This window comes from Pseudophryne corroboree, chromosome 3 (assembly GCF_028390025.1).
Source record: "Pseudophryne corroboree isolate aPseCor3 chromosome 3, aPseCor3.hap2, whole genome shotgun sequence".
In the NCBI taxonomy this organism is placed as follows: domain Eukaryota; kingdom Metazoa; phylum Chordata; class Amphibia; order Anura; family Myobatrachidae; genus Pseudophryne; species Pseudophryne corroboree.
This window is the reverse complement of record NC_086446.1, coordinates 737,605,172-737,626,105: the sequence shown is the minus strand read 5'-3', so window position 1 is coordinate 737,626,105 and position 20,934 is coordinate 737,605,172. Positions and strand designations below refer to the sequence as shown.

Genomic DNA, 20,934 nt, shown 5'->3' with positions numbered 1-20,934 from the left:
AGAGAAAGGTTACCCCACACACCCCTTACAGTAACCGCACTTACAGAGAAAGGTTACCCCACACACCCCTTACAGTAACCGCACTTACAGAGAAAGGTTACCCCACACACCCCTTACAGTAACCGCACTTACAGAGAAAGGTTACCCCACACACCCCTTACAGTAACCGCACTTACAGAGAAAGGTTACCCCGTGCACCCCTTACAGTAACCGCGCTTACAGAGAAAGGTTACCCTGTGCACTCCTTACAGTAACAGAGATTACAGAGAAAGGTTACCCCACACACCCCTTACTGTACCAGCGCTTACAGAGAAAGGTTACCCCGTGCACCCCTTACAGTAACAGCGCTTACAGAGAAAGGTTACCCCACACACCCCTTACAGTAACTGCGCTTACAGAGAAAGGTTACCCCGTGCACCCCTTACAGTAACCGCGCTTACAGAGAAAGGTTACCCCACACACCCCTTATAGTAACCGTGCTTACAGAGAAAGGTTACCCCGTGCACCCCTTACCGTGACCACATTTACAGAGAAAGGTTACCCCGTGCACCCCTTACCGTGACCACATTTACAGAGAAAGGTTACCCCACACACCCCATACTGTACCAGCGCTTACAGAGAAAGGTTACCCTGTGCACCCCTTACAGTAACAGCGCTTACAGAGAAAGGTTACCCTGTGCACCCCTTACAGTAACAGCGCTTACAGAGAAAGGTTACCCTGTGCACCCCTTACAGTAACAGCGCTTACAGAGAAAGGTTACCCTGTGCACCCCTTACAGTAACAGCGCTTACAGAGAAAGGTTACCCCACACACCCCTTACTGTACCAGCGCTTACAAAGAAAGGTTACCCTGTGCACCCCTTACAGTAACAGCGCTTACAGAGAAAGGTTACCCCACACACCCCTTACTGTACCAGCGCTTACAAAGAAAGGTTACCCCGTGCACCCCTTACAGCAACAGCGCTTACAGAGAAAGGTTACCCCACACACCCCTTACTGTACCAGCGCTTACAGAGAAAGGTTACCCTGTGCACCCCTTACAGTAACAGCGCTTACAGAGAAAGGTTACCCCACACACCCCTTACTGTACCAGCGCTTACAGAGAAAGGTTACCCCGTGCACCCCTTACAGTAACAGCGATTACAGAGAAAGGTTACCCCGTGCACCCCTTACAGTGACCACATTTACAGAGAAAGGTTACCCCACACACCCCTTACAGTAACCGCACTTACAGAGAAAGGTTACCCCACACACCCCTTACAGTAACCGCACTTACAGAGAAAGGTTACCCCACACACCCCTTACAGTAACCGCACTTACAGAGAAAGGTTACCCCGTGCACCCCTTACAGTAACCGCGCTTACAGAGAAAGGTTACCCTGTGCACTCCTTACAGTAACAGAGATTACAGAGAAAGGTTACCCCACACACCCCTTACTGTACCAGCGCTTACAGAGAAAGGTTACCCCGTGCACCCCTTACAGTAACAGCGCTTACAGAGAAAGGTTACCCCACACACCCCTTACAGTAACTGCGCTTACAGAGAAAGGTTACCCTGTGCACCCCTTACAGTAACAGCGCTTACAGAGAAAGGTTACCCCGCACACCCCTTACTGTAACCGCGCTTACAGAGAAAGGTTACCCCACACACCCCTTATAGTAACCGCGCTTACAGAGAAAGGTTACCCCATGCACCCCTTACCGTGACCACATTTACAGAGAAAGGTTACCCCGTGCACCCCTTACCGTGACCACATTTACAGAGAAAGGTTACCCCACACACCCCATACTGTACCAGCGCTTACAGAGAAAGGTTACCCCGTGCACCCCTTACAGTAACAGCGCTTACAGAGAAAGGTTACCCCGTGCACCCCTTACAGTAATAGAGATTACAGAGAAAGGTTACCCCACACACCCCTTACAGTAACCGCACTTACAGAGAAAGGTTACCCCGTGCACCCCTTACAGTAACAGCGCTTACAGAGAAAGGTTACCCTGTGCACCCCTTACAGTAACAGCGCTTACAGAGAAAGGTTACCCCATGCACCCCTTACAGTAACAGTGCTTACAGAGAAAGGTTACCCCACACACCCCTTACAGTAACCGCACTTACAGAGAAAGGTTACCCCGTGCACCCCTTACAGTAACAGCGCTTACAGAGAAAGGTTACCCTGTGCACCCCTTACAGTAACAGCGCTTACAGAGAAAGGTTACCCCACACACCCCTTACTGTACCAGCGCTTACAGAGAAAGGTTACCCCACACACCCCTTACAGTAACAGCACTTACAGAGAAAGGTTACCCCGTGCACCCCTTACAGTAACAGCGCTTACAGAGAAAGGTTACCCCACACACCCCTTACTGTACCAGCGCTTACAGAGAAAGGTTACCCCGTGCACCCCTTACAGTAACAGCGATTACAGAGAAAGGTTACCCCGTGCACCCCTTACAGTGACCACATTTACAGAGAAAGGTTACCCCGTGCACCCCTTACTGTAACAGCGATTACAGAGAAAGGTTACCCCACACCCCTTACAGTAACAGCGATTACAGAGAAAGGTTACCCCGTGCACCCCTTACAGTAAGAGCGCTTACAGAGAAAGGTTACCCCACACACCCCTTACAGTAACTGCACTTACAGAGAAAGGTTACCCCGTGCACCCCTTACAGTAACAGCGATTACAGAGAAAGGTTACCCCGTGCACCCATTACAGTAACTGCACTTACAGAGAAAGGTTACCCCACACCCCTTACAGTAACCGCGCTTACAGAGAAAGGTTACCCCACACACCCCTTACAGTAACAGCGCTTACAGAGAAAGGTTACCCCGTGCACCCCTTACCGTGACCACATTTACAGAGAAAGGTTACCCCGTGCACCCCTTACCGTGACCACATTTACAGAGAAAGGTTACCCCACACACCCCATACTGTACCAGCGCTTACAGAGAAAGGTTACCCCGTGCACCCCTTACAGTAACAGCGCTTACAGAGAAAGGTTACCCCGTGCACCCCTTACAGTAACAGCGATTACAGAGAAAGGTTACCCCGTGCACCCCTTACAGTAATAGAGATTACAGAGAAAGGTTACCCCACACACCCCTTACAGTAACCGCACTTACAGAGAAAGGTTACCCCGTGCACCCCTTACAGTAACAGCGCTTACAGAGAAAGGTTACCCTGTGCACCCCTTACAGTAACAGCGCTTACAGAGAAAGGTTACCCCGTGCACCCCTTACAGTAACAGCGCTTACAGAGAAAGGTTACCCCACACACCCCTTACAGTAACCGCACTTACAGAGAAAGGTTACCCCGTGCACCCCTTACAGTAACAGCGCTTACAGAGAAAGGTTACCCTGTGCACCCCTTACAGTAACAGCGCTTACAGAGAAAGGTTACCCCACACACCCCTTACAGTAACAGCGCTTACAGAGAAAGGTTACCCTGTGCACCCCTTACAGTAACAGCGCTTACAGAGAAAGGTTACCCCACACACCCCTTACTGTACCAGCGCTTACAGAGAAAGGTTACCCTGTGCACCCCTTACAGTAACAGCGCTTACAGAGAAAGGTTACCCCGCACACCCCTTACTGTAACCGCGCTTACAGAGAAAGGTTACCCCGCACACCCCTTACTGTAACCGTGCTTACAGAGAAAGGTTACCCCGTGCACCCCTTACCGTGACCACATTTACAGAGAAAGGTTACCCCGTGCACCCCTTACCGTGACCACATTTACAGAGAAAGGTTACCCCACACACCCCATACTGTACCAGCGCTTACAGAGAAAGGTTACCCTGTGCACCCCTTACAGTAACAGCGCTTACAGAGAAAGGTTACCCTGTGCACCCCTTACAGTAACAGCGCTTACAGAGAAAGGTTACCCTGTGCACCCCTTACAGTAACAGCGCTTACAGAGAAAGGTTACCCCACACACCCCTTACTGTACCAGCGCTTACAAAGAAAGGTTACCCTGTGCACCCCTTACAGTAACAGCGCTTACAGAGAAAGGTTACCCCACACACCCCTTACTGTACCAGCGCTTACAAAGAAAGGTTACCCCGTGCACCCCTTACAGCAACAGCGCTTACAGAGAAAGGTTACCCCACACACCCCTTACTGTACCAGCGCTTACAGAGAAAGGTTACCCTGTGCACCCCTTACAGTAACAGCGCTTACAGAGAAAGGTTACCCCACACACCCCTTACTGTACCAGCGCTTACAGAGAAAGGTTACCCCGTGCACCCCTTACAGTAACAGCGATTACAGAGAAAGGTTACCCCATGCACCCCTTACAGTGACCAAATTTACAGAGAAAGGTTACCCCACACACCCCTTACAGTAACCGCACTTACAGAGAAAGGTTACCCAACACACCCCTTACAGTAACCGCACTTACAGAGAAAGGTTACCCCACACACCCCTTACAGTAACCGCACTTACAGAGAAAGGTTACCCCACACACCCCTTACAGTAACCGCACTTACAGAGAAAGGTTACCCCGTGCACCCCTTACAGTAACCGCGCTTACAGAGAAAGGTTACCCTGTGCACTCCTTACAGTAACAGAGATTACAGAGAAAGGTTACCCCACACACCCCTTACTGTACCAGCGCTTACAGAGAAAGGTTACCCCGTGCACCCCTTACAGTAACAGCGCTTACAGAGAAAGGTTACCCCACACACCCCTTACAGTAACTGCGCTTACAGAGAAAGGTTACCCCGTGCACCCCTTACAGTAACCGCGCTTACAGAGAAAGGTTACCCCGTGCACCCCTTACCGTGACCACATTTACAGAGAAAGGTTACCCCGTGCACCCCTTACCGTGACCACATTTACAGAGAAAGGTTACCCCGTGCACCCCTTACCGTGACCACATTTACAGAGAAAGGTTACCCCACACACCCCATACTGTACCAGCGCTTACAGAGAAAGGTTACCCCGTGCACCCCTTACCGTGACCACATTTACAGAGAAAGGTTACCCCGTGCACCCCTTACCGTGACCACATTTACAGAGAAAGGTTACCCCGTGCACCCCTTACCGTGACCACATTTACAGAGAAAGGTTACCCCGTGCACCCCTTACCGTGACCACATTTACAGAGAAAGGTTACCCCACACACCCCATACTGTACCAGCGCTTACAGAGAAACGTTACCCTGTGCACCCCTTACAGTAACAGCGCTTACAGAGAAAGGTTACCCTGTGCACCCCTTACAGTAACAGCGCTTACAGAGAAAGGTTACCCTGTGCACCCCTTACAGTAACAGCGCTTACAGAGAAAGGTTACCCCACACACCCCTTACTGTACCAGCGCTTACAAAGAAAGGTTACCCTGTGCACCCCTTACAGTAACAGCGCTTACAGAGAAAGGTTACCCCACACACCCCTTACTGTACCAGCGCTTACAAAGAAAGGTTACCCCGTGCACCCCTTACAGCAACAGCGCTTACAGAGAAAGGTTACCCCACACACCCCTTACTGTACCAGCGCTTACAGAGAAAGGTTACCCTGTGCACCCCTTACAGTAACAGCGCTTACAGAGAAAGGTTACCCCACACACCCCTTACTGTACCAGCGCTTACAGAGAAAGGTTACCCCGTGCACCCCTTACAGTAACAGCGATTACAGAGAAAGGTTACCCCGTGCACCCCTTACAGTGACCACATTTACAGAGAAAGGTTACCCCACACACCCCTTACAGTAACCGCACTTACAGAGAAAGGTTACCCCACACACCCCTTACAGTAACCGCACTTACAGAGAAAGGTTACCCCACACACCCCTTACAGTAACCGCACTTACAGAGAAAGGTTACCCCACACACCCCTTACAGTAACCGCACTTACAGAGAAAGGTTACCCCGTGCACCCCTTACAGTAACCGCGCTTACAGAGAAAGGTTACCCTGTGCACTCCTTACAGTAACAGAGATTACAGAGAAAGGTTACCCCACACACCCCTTACTGTACCAGCGCTTACAGAGAAAGGTTACCCCGTGCACCCCTTACAGTAACAGCGCTTACAGAGAAAGGTTACCCCACACACCCCTTACAGTAACTGCGCTTACAGAGAAAGGTTACCCTGTGCACCCCTTACAGTAACAGCGCTTACAGAGAAAGGTTACCCCGCACACCCCTTACTGTAACCGCGCTTACAGAGAAAGGTTACCCCACACACCCCTTATAGTAACCGCGCTTACAGAGAAAGGTTACCCCATGCACCCCTTACCGTGACCACATTTACAGAGAAAGGTTACCCCGTGCACCCCTTACCGTGACCACATTTACAGAGAAAGGTTACCCCACACACCCCATACTGTACCAGCGCTTACAGAGAAAGGTTACCCCGTGCACCCCTTACAGTAACAGCGCTTACAGAGAAAGGTTACCCCGTGCACCCCTTACAGTAATAGAGATTACAGAGAAAGGTTACCCCACACACCCCTTACAGTAACCGCACTTACAGAGAAAGGTTACCCCGTGCACCCCTTACAGTAACAGCGCTTACAGAGAAAGGTTACCCTGTGCACCCCTTACAGTAACAGCGCTTACAGAGAAAGGTTACCCCGTGCACCCCTTACAGTAACAGCGCTTACAGAGAAAGGTTACCCCACACACCCCTTACAGTAACCGCACTTACAGAGAAAGGTTACCCCGTGCACCCCTTACAGTAACAGCGCTTACAGAGAAAGGTTACCCTGTGCACCCCTTACAGTAACAGCGCTTACAGAGAAAGGTTACCCCACACACCCCTTACTGTACCAGCGCTTACAGAGAAAGGTTACCCCACACACCCCTTACAGTAACAGCACTTACAGAGAAAGGTTACCCCGTGCACCCCTTACTGTAACAGCGATTACAGAGAAAGGTTACCCCACACCCCTTACAGTAACAGCGATTACAGAGAAAGGTTACCCCGTGCACCCCTTACAGTAAGAGCGCTTACAGAGAAAGGTTACCCCACACACCCCTTACAGTAACTGCACTTACAGAGAAAGGTTACCCCGTGCACCCCTTACAGTAACAGCGATTACAGAGAAAGGTTACCCCGTGCACCCCTTACAGTGACCACATTTACAGAGAAAGGTTACCCCGTGCACCCCTTACTGTAACAGCGATTACAGAGAAAGGTTACCCCACACCCCTTACAGTAACAGCGATTACAGAGAAAGGTTACCCCGTGCACCCCTTACAGTAAGAGCGCTTACAGAGAAAGGTTACCCCACACACCCCTTACAGTAACTGCACTTACAGAGAAAGGTTACCCCGTGCACCCCTTACAGTAACAGCGCTTACAGAGAAAGGTTACCCCGTGCACCCCTTACAGTAATAGAGATTACAGAGAAAGGTTACCCCACACACCCCTTACAGTAACCGCACTTACAGAGAAAGGTTACCCCGTGCACCCCTTACAGTAACAGCGCTTACAGAGAAAGGTTACCCTGTGCACCCCTTACAGTAACAGCGCTTACAGAGAAAGGTTACCCTGTGCACCCCTTACAGTAACAGCGATTACAGAGAAAGGTTACCCCGTGCACCCATTACAGTAACTGCACTTACAGAGAAAGGTTACCCCACACCCCTTACAGTAACCGCGCTTACAGAGAAAGGTTACCCCACACACCCCTTACAGTAACAGCGCTTACAGAGAAAGGTTACCCCGTGCACCCCTTACCGTGACCACATTTACAGAGAAAGGTTACCCCGTGCACCCCTTACCGTGACCACATTTACAGAGAAAGGTTACCCCACACACCCCATACTGTACCAGCGCTTACAGAGAAAGGTTACCCCGTGCACCCCTTACAGTAACAGCGCTTACAGAGAAAGGTTACCCCGTGCACCCCTTACAGTAACAGCGATTACAGAGAAAGGTTACCCCGTGCACCCCTTACAGTAATAGAGATTACAGAGAAAGGTTACCCCACACACCCCTTACAGTAACCGCACTTACAGAGAAAGGTTACCCCGTGCACCCCTTACAGTAACAGCGCTTACAGAGAAAGGTTACCCTGTGCACCCCTTACAGTAACAGCGCTTACAGAGAAAGGTTACCCCGTGCACCCCTTACAGTAACAGCGCTTACAGAGAAAGGTTACCCCACACACCCCTTACAGTAACCGCACTTACAGAGAAAGGTTACCCCGTGCACCCCTTACAGTAACAGCGCTTACAGAGAAAGGTTACCCTGTGCACCCCTTACAGTAACAGCGCTTACAGAGAAAGGTTACCCCACACACCCCTTACAGTAACAGCGCTTACAGAGAAAGGTTACCCCGTGCACCCCTTACAGTAATAGAGATTACAGAGAAAGGTTACCCCACACACCCCTTACAGTAACCGCACTTACAGAGAAAGGTTACCCCGTGCACCCCTTACAGTAACAGCGCTTACAGAGAAAGGTTACCCTGTGCACCCCTTACAGTAACAGCGCTTACAGAGAAAGGTTACCCCGTGCACCCCTTACAGTAACAGCGCTTACAGAGAAAGGTTACCCCACACACCCCTTACAGTAACCGCACTTACAGAGAAAGGTTACCCCGTGCACCCCTTACAGTAACAGCGCTTACAGAGAAAGGTTACCCCACACACCCCTTACTGTACCAGCGCTTACAGAGAAAGGTTACCCCGTGCACCCCTTACAGTAACAGCGATTACAGAGAAAGGTTACCCCGTGCACCCCTTACAGTGACCACATTTACAGAGAAAGGTTACCCCGTGCACCCCTTACTGTAACAGCGATTACAGAGAAAGGTTACCCCGTGCACCCCTTACAGTAAGAGCGCTTACAGAGAAAGGTTACCCCACACACCCCTTACAGTAACTGCACTTACAGAGAAAGGTTACCCCGTGCACCCCTTACAGTAACAGCGATTACAGAGAAAGGTTACCCCGTGCACCCATTACAGTAACTGCACTTACAGAGAAAGGTTACCCCACACCCCTTACAGTAACCGCGCTTACAGAGAAAGGTTACCCCACACACCCCTTACAGTAACAGCGCTTACAGAGAAAGGTTACCCCGTGCACCCCTTACCGTGACCACATTTACAGAGAAAGGTTACCCCGTGCACCCCTTACCGTGACCACATTTACAGAGAAAGGTTACCCCACACACCCCATACTGTACCAGCGCTTACAGAGAAAGGTTACCCCGTGCACCCCTTACAGTAACAGCGCTTACAGAGAAAGGTTACCCCGTGCACCCCTTACTGTACCAGCGCTTACAGAGAAAGGTTACCCTGTGCACCCCTTACAGTAACAGCGATTACAGAGAAAGGTTACCCCGTGCACCCCTTACAGTAATAGAGATTACAGAGAAAGGTTACCCCACACACCCCTTACAGTAACCGCACTTACAGAGAAAGGTTACCCCGTGCACCCCTTACAGTAACAGCGCTTACAGAGAAAGGTTACCCTGTGCACCCCTTACAGTAACAGCGCTTACAGAGAAAGGTTACCCCACACACCCCTTACAGTAACCGCACTTACAGAGAAAGGTTACCCCGTGCACCCCTTACAGTAACAGCGCTTACAGAGAAAGGTTACCCCACACACCCCTTACAGTAACAGCGCTTACAGAGAAAGGTTACCCCGCACACCCCTTACAGTAACCGCACTTACAGAGAAAGGTTACCCTGTGCACCCCTTACAGTAACAGCGCTTACAGAGAAAGGTTACCCCACACACCCCTTACTGTAACAGCGCTTACAGAGAAAGGTTACCCCACACACCCCTTACTGTACCAGCGCTTACAGAGAAAGGTTACCCTGTGCACCCCTTACAGTAACAGCGCTTACAGAGAAAGGTTACCCCGCACACCCCTTACAGTTACAGCGCTTACAGAGAAAGGTTACCCCACACACCCCTTACTGTACCAGCGCTTACAGAGAAAGGTTACCCTGTGCACCCCTTACAGTAACAGCGCTTACAGAGAAAGGTTACCCCACACACCCCTTACAGTAACCGCACTTACAGAGAAAGGTTACCCCGTGCACCCCTTACAGTAACAGCGCTTACAGAGAAAGGTTACCCCACACACCCCTTACAGTAACAGCGCTTACAGAGAAAGGTTACCCCGCACACCCCTTACAGTAACCGCACTTACAGAGAAAGGTTACCCTGTGCACCCCTTACAGTAACAGCGCTTACAGAGAAAGGTTACCCCACACACCCCTTACTGTAACAGCGCTTACAGAGAAAGGTTACCCCACACACCCCTTACTGTACCAGCGCTTACAGAGAAAGGTTACCCTGTGCACCCCTTACAGTAACAGCGCTTACAGAGAAAGGTTACCCCGCACACCCCTTACAGTTACAGCGCTTACAGAGAAAGGTTACCCCACACACCCCTTACTGTACCAGCGCTTACAGAGAAAGGTTACCCTGTGCACCCCTTACAGTAACAGCGCTTACAGAGAAAGGTTACCCCACACACCCCTTACAGTAACAGCGCTTACAGAGAAAGGTTACCCCGCACACCCCTTACAGTAACCGCACTTACAGAGAAAGGTTACCCTGTGCACCCCTTACAGTAACAGCGCTTACAGAGAAAGGTTACCCCACACACCCCTTACAGTAACAGCGCTTACAGAGAAAGGTTACCCCACACACCCCTTACTGTACCAGCGCTTACAGAGAAAGGTTACCCCGTGCACCCCTTACAGTAACAGCGCTTACAGAGAAAGGTTACCCCACACACCCCTTACTGTACCAGCGCTTACAGAGAAAGGTTACCCCGTGCACCCCTTACAGTAACAGTGCTTACAGAGAAAGGTTACCCCACACACCCCTTACTGTACCAGCGCTTACAGAGAAAGGTTACCCTGTGCACCCCTTACAGTAACAGCGCTTACAGAGAAAGGTTACCCCGCACACCCCTTACAGTTACAGCGCTTACAGAGAAAGGTTACCCCACACACCCCTTACTGTACCAGCGCTTACAGAGAAAGGTTACCCCGTGCACCCCTTACAGTAACAGCGATTACAGAAAAAGGTTACCCCGTGCACCCCTTACTGTACCAGCACTTACAGAGAAAGGTTACCCCACACACCCCTTACAGTAACAGCACTCACAGAGAAAGGTTACCCCACACACCCCTTACAGTTACAGCGCTTACAGAGAAAGGTTACCCCACACACCCCTTACTGTACCAGCGCTTACACAGAAAGGTTACCCTGTGCACCCCTTACAGTAACAGCGCTTACAGAGAAAGGTTACCCCGTGCACCCCTTACAGTAACCGCGCTTACAGAGAAAGGTTACCCCGTGCACCCCTTACAGTAACAGCGATTACAGAGGTTACCCCATACACCCCTTACAGTAACAGCGCTTACAGAGAAAGGTTACCCCGTGCACCCCTTACCGTGACCACATTTACAGAGAAAGGTTACCCCACACACCCCATACTGTACCAGCGCTTACAGAGAAAGGTTACCCCGTGCACCCCTTACAGTAACAGCGCTTACAGAGAAAGGTTACCCCGTGCACCCCTTACAGTAACAGCGATTACAGAGAAAGGTTACCCCGTGCACCCCTTACAGTAATAGAGATTACAGAGAAAGGTTACCCCACACACCCCTTACAGTAACCGCACTTACAGAGAAAGGTTACCCCGTGCACCCCTTACAGTAACAGCGCTTACAGAGAAAGGTTACCCTGTGCACCCCTTACAGTAACAGCGCTTACAGAGAAAGGTTACCCCGTGCACCCCTTACAGTAACAGCGCTTACAGAGAAAGGTTACCCCACACACCCCTTACAGTAACCGCACTTACAGAGAAAGGTTACCCCGTGCACCCCTTACAGTAACAGCGCTTACAGAGAAAGGTTACCCTGTGCACCCCTTACAGTAACAGCGCTTACAGAGAAAGGTTACCCCACACACCCCTTACTGTACCAGCGCTTACAGAGAAAGGTTACCCCACACACCCCTTACAGTAACAGCACTTACAGAGAAAGGTTACCCCGTGCACCCCTTACAGTAACAGCGCTTACAGAGAAAGGTTACCCCACACACCCCTTACTGTACCAGCGCTTACAGAGAAAGGTTACCCCGTGCACCCCTTACAGTAACAGCGATTACAGAGAAAGGTTACCCCGTGCACCCCTTACAGTGACCACATTTACAGAGAAAGGTTACCCCGTGCACCCCTTACTGTAACAGCGATTACAGAGAAAGGTTACCCCACACCCCTTACAGTAACAGCGATTACAGAGAAAGGTTACCCCGTGCACCCCTTACAGTAAGAGCGCTTACAGAGAAAGGTTACCCCACACACCCCTTACAGTAACTGCACTTACAGAGAAAGGTTACCCCGTGCACCCCTTACAGTAACAGCGATTACAGAGAAAGGTTACCCCGTGCACCCATTACAGTAACTGCACTTACAGAGAAAGGTTACCCCACACCCCTTACAGTAACCGCGCTTACAGAGAAAGGTTACCCCACACACCCCTTACAGTAACAGCGCTTACAGAGAAAGGTTACCCCGTGCACCCCTTACCGTGACCACATTTACAGAGAAAGGTTACCCCGTGCACCCCTTACCGTGACCACATTTCCAGAGAAAGGTTACCCCACACACCCCATACTGTACCAGCGCTTACAGAGAAAGGTTACCCCGTGCACCCCTTACAGTAACAGCGCTTACAGAGAAAGGTTACCCCGTGCACCCCTTACAGTAACAGCGATTACAGAGAAAGGTTACCCCGTGCACCCCTTACAGTAATAGAGATTACAGAGAAAGGTTACCCCACACACCCCTTACAGTAACCGCACTTACAGAGAAAGGTTACCCCGTGCACCCCTTACAGTAACAGCGCTTACAGAGAAAGGTTACCCTGTGCACCCCTTACAGTAACAGCGCTTACAGAGAAAGGTTACCCCGTGCACCCCTTACAGTAACAGCGCTTACAGAGAAAGGTTACCCCACACACCCCTTACAGTAACCGCACTTACAGAGAAAGGTTACCCCGTGCACCCCTTACAGTAACAGCGCTTACAGAGAAAGGTTACCCTGTGCACCCCTTACAGTAACAGCGCTTACAGAGAAAGGTTACCCCACACACCCCTTACAGTAACAGCGCTTACAGAGAAAGGTTACCCCGCACACCCCTTACAGTAACCGCACTTACAGAGAAAGGTTACCCTGTGCACCCCTTACAGTAACAGCGCTTACAGAGAAAGGTTACCCCACACACCCCTTACTGTACCAGCGCTTACAGAGAAAGGTTACCCCGTGCACCCCTTACAGTAACAGCGCTTACAGAGAAAGGTTACCCCACACACCCCTTACTGTAACAGCGCTTACAGAGAAAGGTTACCCCACACACCCCTTACTGTACCAGCGCTTACAGAGAAAGGTTACCCTGTGCACCCCTTACAGTAACAGCGCTTACAGAGAAAGGTTACCCCGCACACCCCTTACAGTTACAGCGCTTACAGAGAAAGGTTACCCCACACACCCCTTACTGTACCAGCGCTTACAGAGAAAGGTTACCCTGTGCACCCCTTACAGTAACAGCGCTTACAGAGAAAGGTTACCCCACACACCCCTTACAGTAACAGCGCTTACAGAGAAAGGTTACCCCGCACACCCCTTACAGTAACCGCACTTACAGAGAAAGGTTACCCCACACACCCCTTACTGTACCAGCGCTTACAGAGAAAGGTTACCCCGTGCACCCCTTACAGTAACAGCGATTACAGAGAAAGGTTACCCCGTGCACCCCTTACTGTACCAGCACTTACAGAGAAAGGTTACCCCACACACCCCTTACAGTAACAGCACTCACAGAGAAAGGTTACCCCACACACCCCTTACAGTTACAGCGCTTACAGAGAAAGGTTACCCCACACACCCCTTACTGTACCAGCGCTTACACAGAAAGGTTACCCTGTGCACCCCTTACAGTAACAGCGCTTACAGAGAAAGGTTACCCCGCACACCCCTTACAGTAACAGCGATTACAGAGAAAGGTTACCCCATGCACCCCTTACAGTAACAGCGCTTACAGAGAAAGGTTACCCCGTGCACCCCTTACAGTAACAGCGATTACAGAGAAAGGTTACCCCATGCACCCCTTACAGTAACAGCGCTTACAGAGAAAGGTTACCCCATGCACCCCTTACAGTAACAGCGCTTACAGAGAAAGGTTACCCTGTGCACCCCTTACAGTAACAGCGCTTACAGAGAAAGGTTACCCCGCACACCCCTTACAGTTACAGCGCTTACAGAGAAAGGTTACCCCACACACCCCTTACTGTACCAGCGCTTACAGAGAAAGGTTACCCCGTGCACCCCTTACAGTACCAGCACTTACAGAGAAAGGTTACCCCACACACCCCTTACAGTAACAGCACTCACAGAGAAAGGTTACCCCACACACCCCTTACAGTAACAGCGATTACAGAGAAAGGTTACCCCGTGCACCCCTTACTGTACCAGCACTTACAGAGAAAGGTTACCCCACACACCCCTTACAGTAACAGCACTCACAGAGAAAGGTTACCCCACACACCCCTTACAGTTACAGCGCTTACAGAGAAAGGTTACCCCACACACCCCTTACTGTACCAGCGCTTACACAGAAAGGTTACCCTGTGCACCCCTTACAGTAACAGCGCTTACAGAGAAAGGTTACCCCACACCCCTTACAGTAACCGCGCTTACAGAGAAAGGTTACCCCACACACCCCTTACAGTAACAGCGCTTACAAAGAAAGGTTACCCCGTGCACCCCTTACCGTGACCACATTTACAGAGAAAGGTTACCCCGTGCACCCCTTACCGTGACCACATTTACAGAGAAAGGTTACCCCACACACCCCATACTGTACCAGCGCTTACAGAGAAAGGTTACCCCGTGCACCCCTTACAGTAACAGCGCTTACAGAGAAAGGTTACCCCACACACCCCTTACAGTAACAGCGCTTACAGAGAAAGGTTACCCCGTGCACCCCTTACAGTAACAGCGATTACAGAGAAAGGTTACCCCGTGCACCCCTTACAGTAATTGAGATTACAGAGAAAGGTTACCCCGTGCACCCCTTACAGTAACCGCACTTACAGAGAAAGGTTACCCCGTGCACCCCTTACAGTAACAGCGCTTACAGAGAAAGGTTACCCCACACACCCCTTACAGTAACCGCACTTACAGAGAAAGGTTACCCCGTGCACCCCTTACAGTAACAGCGCTTACAGAGAAAGGTTACCCTGTGCACCCCTTACAGTAACAGCGCTTACAGAGAAAGGTTACCCCGTGCACCCCTTACAGTAACAGCGATTACAGAGAAAGGTTACCCCACACACCCCTTACAGTAACCGCACTTACAGAGAAAGGTTACCCCGTGCACCCCTTACAGTAACAGCGCTTACAGAGAAAGGTTACCCTGTGCACCCCTTACAGTAACAGCGCTTACAGAGAAAGGTTACCCCACACACCCCTTACAGTAACAGCGCTTACAGAGAAAGGTTACCCCGCACACCCCTTACAGTAACCGCACTTACAGAGAAAGGTTACCCTGTGCACCCCTTACAGTAACAGCGCTTACAGAGAAAGGTTACCCCACACACCCCTTACAGTAACAGCGCTTACAGAGAAAGGTTACCCCACACACCCCTTACTGTACCAGCGCTTACAGAGAAAGGTTACCCCGTGCACCCCTTACAGTAACAGCGCTTACAGAGAAAGGTTACCCCACACACCCCTTACTGTAACAGCGCTTACAGAGAAAGGTTACCCCACACACCCCTTACTGTACCAGCGCTTACAGAGAAAGGTTACCCTGTGCACCCCTTACAGTAACAGCGCTTACAGAGAAAGGTTACCCCGCACACCCCTTACAGTTACAGCGCTTACAGAGAAAGGTTACCCCACACACCCCTTACTGTACCAGCGCTTACAGAGAAAGGTTACCCTGTGCACCCCTTACAGTAACAGCGCTTACAGAGAAAGGTTACCCCACACACCCCTTACAGTAACAGCGCTTACAGAGAAAGGTTACCCCGCACACCCCTTACAGTAACCGCACTTACAGAGAAAGGTTACCCCACACACCCCTTACTGTACCAGCGCTTACAGAGAAAGGTTACCCCGTGCACCCCTTACAGTAACAGCGATTACAGAGAAAGGTTACCCCGTGCACCCCTTACTGTACCAGCACTTACAGAGAAAGGTTACCCCACACACCCCTTACAGTAACAGCACTCACAGAGAAAGGTTACCCCACACACCCCTTACAGTTACAGCGCTTACAGAGAAAGGTTACCCCACACACCCCTTACTGTACCAGCGCTTACACAGAAAGGTTACCCTGTGCACCCCTTACAGTAACAGCGCTTACAGAGAAAGGTTACCCCGTGCACCCCTTACAGTAACCGCGCTTACAGAGAAAGGTTACCCCGTGCACCCCTTACAGTAACAGCGATTACAGAGAAAGGTTACCCCATGCACCCCTTACAGTAACAGCGCTTACAGAGAAAGGTTACCCCATGCACCCCTTACAGTAACAGCGCTTACAGAGAAAGGTTACCCTGTGCACCCCTTACAGTAACAGCGCTTACAGAGAAAGGTTACCCCGCGCACCCCTTACAGTGACCACATTTACAGAGAAAGGTTACCCCGCGCACCCCTTACAGTGACCACATTTACAGAGAAAGGTTACCCCGCGCGCCCCTTACAGTAACCGCACTTACAGAGAAAGGTTACCCCGCGCGCCCCTTACAGTAACCGCACTTACAGAGAAAGGTTACCCCGCGCGCCCCTTACAGTAACCGCACTTACAGAGAAAGGTTACCCCACGCACCCCTTACAGTGACCACATTTACAGAGAAAGGTTACCCCGCGCACCCCTTACAGTGACCACATTTACAGAGAAAGGTTACTCCACACACCCCTCACAGTGACCACATTTACAGAGAAAGGTTACCCCGCGCGCCCCTTACAGTAACCGCACTTACAGAGAAAGGTTACCCCGCGCGCCCCTTACAGTAAACGCACTTACAGAGAAAGGTTACCCCACGCACCCCTTACAGTGACCACATTTACAGAGAAAGGTTACCCCGCGCGCCCCTTACAGTAACCGCACTTACAGAGAAAGGTTACCCCGCGCGCCCCTTACAGTAACCGCACTTACAGAGAAAGGTTACCCCACGCACCCCTTACAGTGACCACATTTACAGAGAAAGGTTACCCCGCGCACCCCTTACAGTGACCACATTTACAGAGAAAGGTTACCCCACACACCCCTTACAGTGACCACATTTACAGAGAAAGGTTACCCCGCGCGCCCCTTACAGTAACCGCACTTACAGAGAAAGGTTACCCCGCGCGCCCCTTACAGTAACCGCACTTACAGAGAAAGGTTACCCCACGCATCCCTTACAGTGACCACATTTACAGAGAAAGGTTACCCCGCGCACCCCTTACAGTGACCACATTTACAGAGAAAGGTTACCCTGCGCGCCCCTTACAGTAACCGCACTTACAGAGAAAGGTTTAAAGTTATATTTTGGATGGGATTCCTGCACTTTTTACAAACTATATTACATCTGTCTTTCGGCCTATTGTGCATTTCACCAAGGTCTTGGTGAACCCTCTTCCTATTCATGGTAGTTTATTTTTTTCAGCCCTTGGATACGACAAAGTTCTGCTCTGCTCAGGATGCATAGTAATTATCTTCCTACAGTATGTTATGGCACTGTGCTCTGTTGGGAGTGCTAGGCAGATCATTATTATGTGGTTACGCCACCGCCAGGCCCAATTACAGCACAGACCAGGTGTTCAGCCAGAATATTGGCAACTGCAGCATTAAAACACTGAAAAACGATGACACTCACATTGACTGGCATTGTCATTCTTCATCTGTTCATACTCCTTGTAGATGTTTAGAAGGGTAAAGTGATCTCCCGCAGAGTGCAGAAACCGCCTTCTACTTGTTAGCCTGGCAACATCAGCTTCAAGGGAAGATTCCAGGAAACAGTTTGGAGCTTCCAATTGAAAGAAAACAACCTTAAATTAATGTGGACGGATCATACAGCGAGCTAAATTACACATGCAGCAACAGGTCCTCCGTACGGTAAGCCAAGTGTGATTATGTATAAAACAATACAGCGCTTCTCACTATAACACAATCCCGGCCACTCAGGAAAATCAGAGACTCTCCGGCTGCAACTGAATGACAAGTGCCAGTGTGTGGTGACTGGTGCACAGCAGCTGAGTGTCATAGGTTACATGCTGGATCTACATAAGTGCCAGTGTGTGATCACTGGTCTGCAACAGCTGGAGTGTAATAGGTTACCTGCTGCATCTACATGACAAGTGAGAGCGTGTGGTGACTGGTGCACAGCAGCTGGAGTGTCATAGGTTGACTGCTGGATCTACATGACAAGTGAGAGCGTGTAGTGACTGGTGCACAATAGCTGGAGAGTCATAGGTTACATGCTGGATCTACATGACAAGTAAGAGCATGTGGTGACTGGTGCACAGCAGCTGGAGTGTCATAGGTTTCGTGCTGGATCTACATGATAAGTGGCAGTGTGTGGCGACTGGTCTGCAGCAGCTGGAGTGTAATAGGTTACTTCCTGGATCTACATGACAAGTAAGAGCGTGTGGTGACTGGTGCACAGCAGCTGGAGTGTAATAGGTTACTTGCTGGATCTACATGACAAGTGAAAGCGTGTGGTGACTGGTGCACAGCAGCTGGAGTGTAATAAGTTACATGCTGGATCTACATGACAAGTGAGAGCGTGTGGTGACTGGTGCACAGCAGCTGGAGTGTAATAGGTTACATGCTGGATCTAGATGACAAGTGAGAGCGTGTGGTGATTGGTGCACAGCAGCTGGAGTGTCATAGGTTACATGCTGGATCTACATGACAAGTGAGAGCGTGTGGTGACTGGTGCACAGCAGCTGGAGTGTCATAGGTTACGCGCTGGATCTAGATGACAAGTGAGAGCGTGTGGTGACTGGTGCACAGCAGCTGGAGTGTTCATGGGTTACATGCCGGATCTAGATGACAAGTGAGAGCGTGTGGTGATTGGTGCACAGCAGCTGGAGTGTCATAGGTTACTTGCTGGATCTACATGACAAGTGAGAGCGTGTGGTGACTGGTGTACAGCAGCTGGAGTGTCATAGGTTGCCTGCTGGATCTACATGACAAGTGAGAGCGTGTAGTGACTGGTGCACAGTAGCTGGAGAGTCATAGGTTACATGCTGGATCTACATGACAAGTAAGAGCATGTGGTGACTGGTGCACAGCAGCTGGAGTGTCATAGGTTACATGCTGGATCTACATGATAAGTGCCAGTGTGTGGCGACTGGTCTGCAGCAGCTGGAGTGTAATAGGTTACCTGCTGGATCTACATGACAAATGAAAGCGTGTGGTGACTGGTGCACAGCAGCTGGAGTGTAATAAGTTACATGCTGGATCTACATGACAAGTGAGAGCGTGTAGTGACTGGTTCACAGCAGCTGGAGTGTAATAGGTTACCTGCTGGATCTAGATGACAAGTGAGAGTGTGTGGTGACTGGTGCACAGCAGTTGGAGTGTTCATGGGTTACATGCCGGATCTAGATGACAAGTGAGTGTGTGTGGTGATTGGTTCACAGCAGCTGGAGTGTCATAGGTACATGCTGGATCTAGATGACAAGTGAGAGCGTGTGGTGACTGGTGCACAGCAGCTGGAGTGTCAAAGGTTACGCGCTGGATCTAGATGACAAGTGAGAGTGTGTGGTGACTGGTGCACAGCAGCTGGAGTGTCATAGGTTACATGCTGGATCTACATGACAAGTGGGAGTGTGTGGTGACTGGTGCACAGCAGCTGGAGTGTCATAGGTTACATGCTGGATCTACATGACAAGTGAGAGCGTGTGGTGACTGCTGCACAGCAGCTGGAGTGTCATAGGTTACATGCTGGATCTACATGACAAGTGAGAGCGTGTGGTGACTGCTGCACAGCAGCTGGAGTGTCATAGGTTACATGCTGGATCTACGGCCATGGTTTTCTATAAATTTAATGTGATAGAACACACCGATAAAAAGCGATATATGAAAAATTGCTCTATTACATTCATGAGATGTATTAACAAGTGCAATTCAGGGGTACAAAAATCAAAATACAAAATTAAAATGCAAGCTACAGTATGTGCTAACAGGGAGCTGTCGGTTTATCCTCTCTGTGGGAAAGATAATATTCCCGACTCAGTGGAGGTTCCTAGTCACAGTCGTATGCCTGAAACGTTCATTAAATAATTCTGTGTATTGACCTAGGATACAATTATACATACTAATTAGGTCATCTGTAAAGGGCCCCATACACTACAACGATAATGCCCGATTTCATCCGATTGTGCATTGGGCTGATATGTCGGATGAAATCGGGCATTTTGGAGATGTTTCCGACCCGATCCGCGTTCCCGTGAGCATCGGATCGGATCCTCCAGATTGACCGTGCTGCACTAGTGCTCATGTCTGACCCCGCAGGCCTGGCTGGGATCGCCCAAGATACATCGTATGCAGAAGGACATGTCACATAAGTGTTTGGGGCCCTTTAGTAGCCTGTTCCCAATGTACACAGGTGAACATAGCACAGCTGATGTCTTTATTCATAATTTAACCCCTGCATTCCCTTAATAGGATTGTCCAACTTCCAACCATTGCATGTGGTCACATGTCCTTGTACAGTACAAAATGCTGTTGTCTAAGTAATAGCTTATACAATGGGAAGAACGGGATGTAGTTATGCAGATCACAACACCGGCACCTACATCCCGTCCCCCTCACAATCCAGTCGACACCCATAGCGTGAGAATAGAACCTGTGGCGAGCCCAGTGTGCTAGTAAGGAGCTTTGTGGCGCTCTCCTCCTCCACCGCCGGCTATCTCGCAGCTGGGATCCTGCCGTCGGTATTGTGACCGACGCTCTCCTGACC

General features: G+C 50.3%; 1 protein-coding gene across 5 annotated transcripts in view; it reads right to left on the bottom strand.

The window, feature by feature from the left end:
• The window catches only part of DHX32 (DEAH-box helicase 32 (putative)), a 251,606-nt gene that overhangs the window by 29,147 nt on the left and 201,525 nt on the right, over positions 1–20,934 (bottom strand). For all 5 annotated transcript variants that reach the window (XM_063962228.1, XM_063962230.1, XM_063962229.1 and 2 more), the window contains exon 9: positions 17,842–17,991. In XM_063962228.1, coding sequence (XP_063818298.1) covers positions 17,842–17,991 — 150 coding nt within the window. The remainder of the gene's footprint in view (positions 1–17,841; positions 17,992–20,934) is intronic.